The sequence below is a fragment of the Salvelinus sp. IW2-2015 genome, linkage group LG15 (genome assembly GCF_002910315.2).
Source record: "Salvelinus sp. IW2-2015 linkage group LG15, ASM291031v2, whole genome shotgun sequence".
NCBI classification, from domain to species: Eukaryota; Metazoa; Chordata; class Actinopteri; order Salmoniformes; family Salmonidae; genus Salvelinus; species Salvelinus sp. IW2-2015.
Genome location: NC_036855.1, coordinates 39,266,990 through 39,277,585, shown reverse-complemented (window position 1 = coordinate 39,277,585; position 10,596 = coordinate 39,266,990). Strand labels below are relative to the sequence as shown.

The following is a 10,596-nucleotide window of genomic DNA, read 5'->3' as shown; positions in this document are numbered from 1 at the left end:
TATGTAGTTGTTGTGTTGTTCTCTTGTTGTGATGTGTTTTGTGTCCTATATTTAATATATCACTGCTCAAAAAAATAAAGGGAACACTAAAAAACACATCCTAGATCTGAATGAATGAAATATTCTTATTAATACTTTTTTCTTTACATAATTGAATGTGCTGACAACAAAATCACACAAAAATGATCAATATAATAAAAATGTATCAACCCATAGAGGTCTGGATTTGGAGTCACACTCAAAATTAAAGTGGAAAACCACACTACAGGCTGATCCAACTTTGATGTAATGTCCTTAAAACAAGTCAAAATGAGGCTCAGTAGTGCTGTGTGGCCTCCACGTGCCTGTATGACCTCCCTACAACGCCTGGGCATGCTCCTGGACAGTTTGATTTCACAGAAGTGTGATTGACTTGGAGTTACATTGTGTTGTTTAAGTGTTCCCTTTATTTTTTTGAGCAGTGTATATTTTTTAAATCCCAGCCCCCGTCCCCACAGGAGGCCTTTTGCCTTTTGGTAAGGCCGCCTTTGTAAATAAGAATTTGTTCTTAACTGACTTGCCTAGTTAAATAAAGTTAAATAAAAATAAATAAAAATCCATCTTCCCTCCCAAATCATGTATGGAATGGTTATAATAACCAAGCCCAGGAGTCTTTCCAGGCCACCTGTCTGACCAGGAACAACTCTGGTATCCTAGTTATAACACTCCATGCTCCAGGTCAGCCTTTCCATTTATGTTTTTTTTTTTCGTCTGTGATCGTCACAGATGCATTTGCGTGGCTGGACCCTGCTCTGTTGACTCCTAACACAATTGCATTTTCAGATGCCCTCCCATATGGAGGGACTGTCACTGAATCAGTCTGAGGGGGACGGATGCAGCGTTCACACACGCTGGATGAGTCCCAAATGGCACCCTATTCCCTATATAGACCAGAGCCCTATGGGAATAAAGGGAGTAGGGTGGCATTTGGGATGCATCCACTGTCCAGCTGGTCTGTTGGTGCCTTAGTGTTACCTAGAGGTGACCCCTGAAGCTGTTTTACATATTCAACAATCCTCCATGTGTTTTTCTGTCTTGCCCCGAATGCTATTTTTATGCTACTCAAACCCGGGTCGTTGACATGGCAGTGGAAAGAAATGGCTGCTCATAATGCTAAGAGAGGATGCTGTGACGATGTTGATGACGTATGATTATGTGTTAATGGACTGTTTATCGGACCATTTACATCTAACAGGTTTGATATAAAGTTAGTTCCTTAGCATTAAAGGGTTGTTTCTTTAAAAAAAGCTAACTTGTGGTCTGTCTGTCAGACTCATTGTGGGGGCTTCTGGAGCTTTTAAATGGATTCAGACAACCACAACAGACATACAGTATAGAAATCCACGTTTAGATATTCAACTTGGTGTGATACCCCTTGTGTGTGAACATCTGTTGTAGTATTTTTGGAATAATGTCAACATTATAGGAAAACATTACATGCATACATCCAATCTCTCTGAGCAGGTGCTGGATATATATTTTTTAGAAGAGACGCGGCACCCCACATGGTATGCTACCATGTGGATTTATCTGTGACAAAGTTAAATGCACAATGCCATCATTTCCGTTTTGTAAACCATGGGATATTTCATACATCCGCTCCAACTGATTCCCCCCTGTACTGTCCCTGCAGCACTATCTGGTACGAGTTGCATGCACGTGAGTGGCCTTACAAGAACCAGCCAGCAGAGGTTATCATCTGGCAGGTGGGCAGTGGGATGAAGCCCAACCTCACACAGATCGGCATGGGCAAAGAGATATCGGTGAGTGTTCCTCATATACAGTAAACTGGTTGTACCACACTTCAGGTAGAAGTCGCTCAGTAGTTGTAGGTGTACATATTGTATGTCTATTGGCAAAGAGTTATCGCTGAGTGGTGTTCTTCGTAATACTGCACTGTTGACTGTTTTTCTTCACAGAGCGAAGCACCACACCTGGTTGTTTTTATGTGTGATCTGCATACTTATTTATTTGTATTTATTATGGATCCCCATTAGCTGCTGCCAAAGCAGCAGCTACTCTTCCTGGGGTCCAGCAAAATTAAGGCAGTTTATACAATTTAAAAAAACATTACAATACATTCATAGATTTAACAACACACTGTGTGCCCTCAGGCCCCTGCTTCACCACTACTACATAGCTACAGTACTAAATCCATGTGTATGTAATATGTGGTGTATGTTACGTTGTGGTGTGTGTGGTTGGTGTGGTGTGTGTGTGTGGTGTGTGTGTGTGTGTGTGTGTGTGTGTGTGTGTGTGTGTGTGTGTGTGTGTGTGTGTGTGTGTGTGTGTGTGTGTGTGTGTGTGTGTGTGTGTGTGTGTGTGTGATTGGATGTGTCGTGTCCAATGTTTGTGTTGCTTTATTATTTCCCAGGTGTTCATGAATGAGCATCTTAATTCCGGAATGTTCTTAGAATAAGACTAAATTATCATGTACCAATTCTCTGTTAGGCGATCTGGGATGTTTTTGAGTTTTCTGTTGGCTGTTGTTTTATTATTTGTGTTTTCTGAACCAGCTCCACACAAGAAGTTCTCTCACAATGAAAGAATACAGTTATCTGACGTTGGTGGCATTCATCAATTTGTCCAGTTACACTTGTGGCTCTTTCGCTCCAGTGTTTCCTTATCGACCTGGGTCTCTAAAGGGGAGTCTGTTCTGTCTCTTTCTCCTCTCCAGGACATCCTGCTCTTTTGCTGGGCGTTCGAGCAGGATGAAAGGCCAGCTTCTCCAAGCTGGTGGATCTGCTGGAAAAGTTGCCAAAACGGAACCGTCGCCTTTCCCACCCAGGGCACTTCTGGAAGTCAGCTGAGTATGTCAAATGAGATAGACGCTAAACAACAGCAATTTTACTACTACGACACCTACCACTCACAAAACCACAACATCCCCTTAGAGTGCACTGAATCCAAATACAATCAATGAGTAAAACTGTCTAGACTACAGTATGTATCCTCATGGAGTGTGTGTGTGTGTGTGTGTGTGTGTGTGTGTGTGTGTGTGTGTGTGTGTGTGTGTGTGTGTGTGTGTGTGTGTGTGTGTGTGTGTGTGGTGTGTGTGTGTGGTTGTGTGTTTTTTTTGGTTGTGTGTGTGTGTGTGTGTGTGTGTGTGTGTGTGTGTGTGTGTGTGTGTGTGTGTGTGTGTGTGTGTGTGTGTGTAAGAATAGGTGCAGTTGACCAAGACCCCCTGAATCTAGACTTCTCAACATCCTCTGAAATCACATTTTTGGTTTATTGTTTAATCACATGGAATATATGTTTTATCTGATTACTCGAATGACCTGTTCAGTTTGTTTGTTAGCTTATTTATTTTGGAATGTCTTTTTCTCAATGTCATGTTTTTTTGTGTCATGAATCACTTAATTATCTATGGAAAATGCATTTTTATGAACAAATGTGTGTTTTGTGTTTTCTTTTCGGAATGAAATTGTTTTCATAATGAAAGTCATTATTTTACGAATTGTGAAATGTACATTTTTAAGTCATTGTCTTGCCATTTCCCTTGTATGTCAACTGTCTCTGTCATGTGTTTGACCCTGGTTACCTCATGGTCTCTCATGTGTTTGACCCTGGTTACCTCATGGTCTCTCATGTGTTTGACCCTGGTTARCTCATGGTCTCTCATGTGTTTGACCCTGGTTACCTCATGGTCTCTCATGTGTTTGACCCTGGTTACCTCATGGTCTCTCATGTGTTTGACCCTGGTTATCTCATGGTCTCTCATGTGTGAATGTCTACATGTTTGTGTTTTCTACGTTTGTCTCAAAGCTTTATCTTATAGGCATTATTTACTATTGAATGTGATCACTCCTGCCAATTGTAGGGCTGGATGATGGTACAGTACCTTGGTAGGAAACTGTTCTCCAATTGGCCTGTGCTTTGATTATCAGCTGTGAACACTGTTGAGCATGCATCAAAAATGGCATCCTGTTCCATACATGGTGCGCTACTAAGGTCAAAAGTAGTGCACTAGATAGGGAATAGAATGTGAGCTGTTTAAACAACAGCCTTTTTTCCAAACTGTGCCCTTTGGCTGTTGGTTCAATCAGTAGGCCTACACTGACTGACTAGAAGTCTCTCACTCTAATGTGAAAACGCTGACACTTGAAATGTATCTCATTACAGTACCTACTATGAACTTGCTTAAACACCTTGGAGAATTGCTGTTACTGAGCCCATGGAGAAATAGGTGTATAGTGGTTACTTTATTGTTTTAAAGTGGACGAGGGTAATCACAGATGTACAGCTAGCTAAGCTCACTATTTACCTCTATTAATTATGACACAATCGATTTACTTCAGGAATTCGTCAGCCCTATAATTGACATAGCACTTTCTGAACAGACACCATGATACAGTATATTCTAGTAACATGACTGTGTCCATGACCTGGCCATTTGTGTAATATATTTCACTACGATATTTTAAATATAGCTAGCTAGAGCCCAGTCAGACTGAATGATATCATTATGGATGGAAAGAAGTGTCTCAGTAAGAACTGTATAGCAACTGCTTTGCAGTCTGTACAGCCATGTCTTATATAGATGCAGACAAACCAGTCCTGTATAAAGCCATTTCTACTACACTATATTATACAGTTTCCGACAGTGTTGGAAATGCATACAAACAATTTGCTGCTGTTTTTTTGGAGTACATCTGTCTATTTTGGATTTGCTGGGATTCCGATATTGTACGTGGTCATTTATATTTGTACTGTTTACAACTTCTAAGTGCATGAAATGGACTATAAAGGATCTATTCTTGTTACTCCTTAAACTTTATGGGGTGGCAGGCAGGTGTCCTAGTGGTTAGAACAATGGGTCAGTAACCGAAAGGTCGCTGGCTCGAATCCCCTCGCTGACAAGGTAAACGTCTGTCGTTCTGCCCCTGAGCAAGGCAGTTAACCCACTGTTCCCCGGGCGCCGAAGACATGAATGTTGATTATGGCAGCCCCCCGCACCTCTCTGATTCAGAGGGGTTGGGTTAAATGCAGAAGACACATTTCAGTTGTACAACTGATCACTGGGGTATTTTCTGATTTACCTGTTGTAAGCATAGGGCCGTCAAACGATACGGACACAACAGTTATACTGCTGGCTTTGCAAAAAGGAAATGTTAAAAAAGGATGTTTAAGAGAATGATTGTAATATTATATTTATACATTATAATAGCCTATTGTGAAGAGGAATAACAGATTGTGCTCAATTCGACAAGAATCTGACCAGAAAACGATTCAACATTTAGTGTCAAGTGTACATAACAGATTATAGACCTACAATCTTTATCATCAGTTGCTGTAAATCAATATTACGGCAGCACTTTATAAAAACTCCACGTAATAATGCATTTATAAGGAATTTTAACATAATTTATTCATAATGTATTAATCATTACTTCCACATTTGTAAATGTTATTAACCTATTTATTCACACATTTATAAACAACTTTTAAAGTATTTCATAATGATTTATAAGATCATTCAAAATATGTTTAATATCGGTCCTTATAAGCATTTACTAATCGTTAGTTAAGTCTTTTTTTATAAATACTTAATAAACGTTTTGCATGGCTAGTGTAATTTCCATCAAAAAGATGGACATGCCATTGAAAGACATTCCAGCAGTACCTGGTGCTCCTTAAGGTCTCAAAATGTCCCCTAGAACACATCAATGGTTAAAAAATCACACAATACAGAGGATGGTTAAGAAAATATATTGGACATGTTATTCCAAAACAGTCACACTGTTGTAATAGTGTGATGTGGAACTTCAGAGTAAAATAATGTCTTTAGTCCGAAAGTGCTAACATAAGCGTTTCTTGGCCGTGACTTTTCTACCAAAACCAAAGTGTGGATTTCAGTCACTCCTTAGAGAAGTCTAATCTCGGTTAACCCAGAACTAAAATCGCATGTAATTTGGTCAGAAATTGGGAGAACTACTGCTGCTCGTTATCCTACACATTCCATCCCGTTGTCACAGATTCCTCAGTGCAGGACCTGTCTACGAGAGATTAAGATTAGTCAATAGACTGTTTGCAAATATCTGTATACATTATTTGTCTTAACTATCCCATTACCTTACTACCTTTAAAGGTCCAGTAAATGTGCCGCCAGACGAAGCCATGTGTGAAAATAGTGCAGTTAAAAGGCTAAAGCACTGCCTCCCGAGTGTCGCAGCTGTCTAAGGCACTGCATCGCAGTGCTAGAGGCATTACTACAGGCCCGGGTTCATTCCCGGGAGTACCCAATTGTCATACCCTTGATGCAGTGGCGGTTCTAGCTTGTATGGCTCCCTGGCCTCCCTGGGCTTCAGCGCCCCCCGCCAACAAACCAAAAAAAGCACCATTCTGCACTAACTGTAGTTTTTATTCAGACATTTGGAACAACACAAATAAATAATCATAACATTTGAGATTATATAAATATACAAATATATAGACAAATAAGACTCATAAATATCAAAAAGAAGTAACAAAGATAAATATAAACAAATTTGTGTTGATTTGGCACTCGAGCATCAATACATTACCCATCCCCCAACACTGTCAACCAAGAGTCAAGACTAAACCAATTCACCTTGGTGGTGTGCAGACTGGTTTTATATTATTCTTAACGATTTCGCACAAACCAGAAAAGAATGCAACAATATGGCTGTGAAACTATATATTCACAGTATTATGAATGAATTGTGGTTTATTTGGTAGCATTTCATAGAGTGATTTTACTAATTGCATTAGTAGTGTACAAAGTTAGATGTGCGCTATTTAAAAGATTCCCCCGCTCTTGTTCCCCCACCTCGGGCTTCCAGTGGGGAGATCTGAGGTCAACCTGCACCCGCACCCCTCCCCATCTCGTACTTCTGAGTGGGAGACCTTCCCAGGCAGTAAGTAGCCTGCCTAGCTCACAAACTAGAATCAGTGCGCCCACTCCGACAAGGTTAATTGACCCACAGTCCCACACAGTGACATGATATCATTGACGTGACGTGACGTGCAAATGAGCAATAGAAAACCGATCTCGCAAATGTCACCAATCCGAATTTTTGTGTGTGGGCGACCCGTGCCGCCTCCGGCAAGATGCCACCCTGTGTGGCTGCCCATGTCGCCTATACCTAAATCCGCCACTGCCCTGATGTAAAAATACCTTAATAGAAATTGACTCAAATAAAAGTGAAAGTCACACAGTAAAATCATACTTAAGTAAAAGTCTGAAAGTATTTGTTTTTAAATATACTGAAGTATCAAAAGTAAATGTAATTGCTAAAATATACTTAATTATCAAAAGTAAAAGTATAAATAATTTCAAATTCCTTATATTAAGCAAACCAGACGGCACCATTTTCTTGTTTTTTAAATGTCCATATAGCCAGGGGCACGCTCCAACACAGACATCATTTACAAACAAAGCATGTGTTTAGTGAGTCCGCTAGATTAGAGGCCATAGAGATGACCAGGGATGTCCTCTTGATAAATGCGTGAATTAGACCATTTTCTTGTCCTACTAAGCATTCAAACTGTAACAAGTACTTTTGGGTGTCAAGGAAATAGTTTGGAGTAAAAAGTACATCATTTTCTTTAGGAATCAAATCAAATCAAACTGTATTTGTCACATGCGCCGAATACAAGTGTAGACCTTACTGTGAAATGCTTACTTACAAGCCCTTAACCAACAGTGCAGTTCAAGAAAGAATATAGTGAAGTAAAAGTAAAAGTTGTCCCAAAAAAACGACTTAAGTAGTACTTTCAAGTAGTTTTACTTAAGTACGTTACACCACTGCGGGTGGGGCTTTACTTGTCTCATCGCGCTCTAGCAACTCCTTGTGGCGTGCCAGGTGCCTGCGGGCTGACCCCGGTCGCCACTTGACCAGGTTTTCCTCCGACACATTGGTGTGGCTGGCTTCCGGGTTCAGATGGAGGGTGTTAAGGAGCGCGGTTAGGCGGTTTATGTTTCGGAGAACTCATGACTGCACTTTCGCCTCTTCCGAGCCGTTGGGGAGTAGCAGCGATGAGACAAGATTGAAAATTGTGGAGGAAAAGCGGGGTATTTTTTTGTTATAATCACTAAAACCCCGGAAGCATTTATACTTGCAAATCATACATGTAACATTTCTACCGCAATCACATATCAGTAGTAATGGAGGAATAAAAATCCACTAGAGAAAAACTGTTCGGTCAGGCCAGCTGTTGTTTGTAGGCTACATCTCCCTGTTGTATGATTAGTTTGTGTTCGCAAGGTTGACAACATTAGCTCATTAACTCTTCGTTAAGTCCTTGCAACAGTTGCTTTTGTGTATAAAATGTTCAATATATTTCCTTTAACATCCTGTTGTGTGCTTATTCTTTTACCATTGATATGTTCTAGGCTATTTTGAGACCTTAAGGAGGATCAGGTACTGCTGGAATGTCCTCCAATGGCATGTCCATCTTTTTGTGAGAAATTACACTGGTCACTCAGAATATTTGTAAAGTATTTATAAAGTATAAATAGCCCACACTTTTGACAAGGTCACACAAAATACTTAACTAATGATCAGTAAACGGTTTGTAAGGACCTATATTAAACATCTTATGACTGGAGTAATGATTAATAAATGATGAATAAACTATTTACCAACCATTAGAAATGCTTTATTATGTGGAGATATTCTAAAGTGGTACCAATATTCCATGTGAACTAACTAAAGCAGTTTTGGTGTACAGGATTTTTGGCTTACTTTATGAATTGTGTTGTTGTGATTTTGTCTTATTTTTTGTTCATTCAGATGTATTTTTCTCCATATACCTTCTTATATTACGTAATCATTGATGCTGTGTTTCTTTTCTGATTCAGTCCTTGTATTGTAGAGTATAGCTCCAACAGCTTGTATTTATCGATGCTTTATGGTCCATGGCTTAGTGACGGGTAGATTCATCAGAAGCCATGTGTGAAAATAGTGCGGTTCAAAGGCGAAAGCACTGCCTCCTGAGTGGCACAGCTGTCTACAGACCCGGGTTCATTCCCGGGCTATGCTACACCCGGCTGTGGCCTGGAGTCCCATAGGATGGCCACAATTGGCCCAGAGTCATCCGGGTTAGGGGAGGTTTTGGCCGGTGGGCAGTGGTGTAAAAGTACCCAATTGTCATACTTGAGTAAAAGTAAAAATACCTTAATAGAAATTGACTCAAGTAAAAGTGAAAGTCACACAGTAAAATCCTACTTGAGTAAAAGTCTAAAAGTATTTGGTTTTAAATATACTTAAGTATCAAAAGTAAATGTAATTGATAAAATATACTTAAGTGTCAAAGTAAAAGAATAAATCATTTCAAATTCCTTATATTAAGCAAACCAGACGGCACCATTTTCTTGTTTCTTAAATGTACGGATAGCCAGGGGCACGCTCCAACACAGACATAATTTACAAACAAAGCATGTGTTTAGTGAGTCCGCTAGATCAGAGGCCATAGAGATGACCAGGGATATTCTCTTGATAAGTGCGTGAATTAGACACTTTTCCTGTCCTACTAAGCATTTAAAATGTAACAAGTATTTTTGGGTGTCAAGGAAATTGTATGGAGTAAATAGTACATAATTTTCTTCAGGAATCAAATCAAATCAAACTTTATTTTTCACATGCGCCGAATACAACAAGTGTAGACCTTACCGTGAAATGTTTATTTACAAGCCCTTAACACAACAGTGCAGTTCAAGAAAGAATGTAGTGAAGTAAAAGTAAAAGTTGTAAAAAAATATATAAATAGTAAAGAAAAAAAACTACTTAAGTAGTACTTTCAAGTAATTTTATTTAAGTACGTTACACCACTGCGGGTGGGGCTTTACTTGGCTCATCGCGCTGTAGCGACTCCTTGTGAACAGTGTTTCCTCAGACACATTGGTGCGGCTGGCTTCCGGGTTAAGCTGGCGGGGGATAAGGAGTGCGGTTAGGCGGGATATGCTTCGGAGGCCGCATGACTCCACCTCTCCCAAGCCCGTTGGGGAGTAGCAGCGATGAGACAAGATCGAAAATTGGGGAGGAAAAGAACGCTAAAAAATTCATAATAATCCACAAAAAAATTTAAAGCACTGGAAGCATTTCTACTTGCAAATTTCTACTTGCAAATCATACATGTAACATTTCTACCGCAATCACATATCAGTAGTAATGGAGGAATAAAAATCCACTAGAGAAAAACTGTTCGGTCAAGCCAGCTGTTGTTTGTAGGCTACATCTCCCTGTTTTATGATTAGTTTGTGTTCGCAAGGTTGACAACATTAGCTCATTAACTCTTCATTAAGTCCTTGCAACAGTTGCTTTTGTGAATAAAATGTTCAATATATTTCCTTTAACATCCTGTGTTGTGTGCTTATTCTTTTACCATTGATATGTTCTAGGCTATTTTGAGACCTTAAGGAGGATCAGGTTCTGCTGGAATGTCCTCCAATGGCATGTCCATCTTTTTGTGAGAAATTACACTGGTCACTCAGAACATTGGTAAAGTATTTATAAAGTTTAAATAGCCCACACGTTAGAGAAGGTCACACAAAATACGTAACTAATAATTAGTAAATGGTTTGTAAGGACCTAT

At 39.7% G+C, this 10,596-nt stretch overlaps 1 protein-coding gene across 1 annotated transcript in view; it reads left to right on the top strand.

The window, feature by feature from the left end:
- LOC111974376 (kinase suppressor of Ras 2-like) overlaps positions 1-2,945 on the top strand; it is a 95,444-nt gene extending 92,499 nt beyond the window's left edge. Inside the window, 3 exon segments of the mRNA XM_070446839.1 lie at positions 1,673-1,802; positions 2,717-2,759; positions 2,762-2,945. Of these exon segments, the coding sequence (XP_070302940.1) occupies positions 1,673-1,802; positions 2,717-2,759; positions 2,762-2,862 (274 nt within the window). The 3' untranslated portion in view covers positions 2,863-2,945.
- Positions 2,946-10,596: the final 7,651 nt, after the last annotated feature.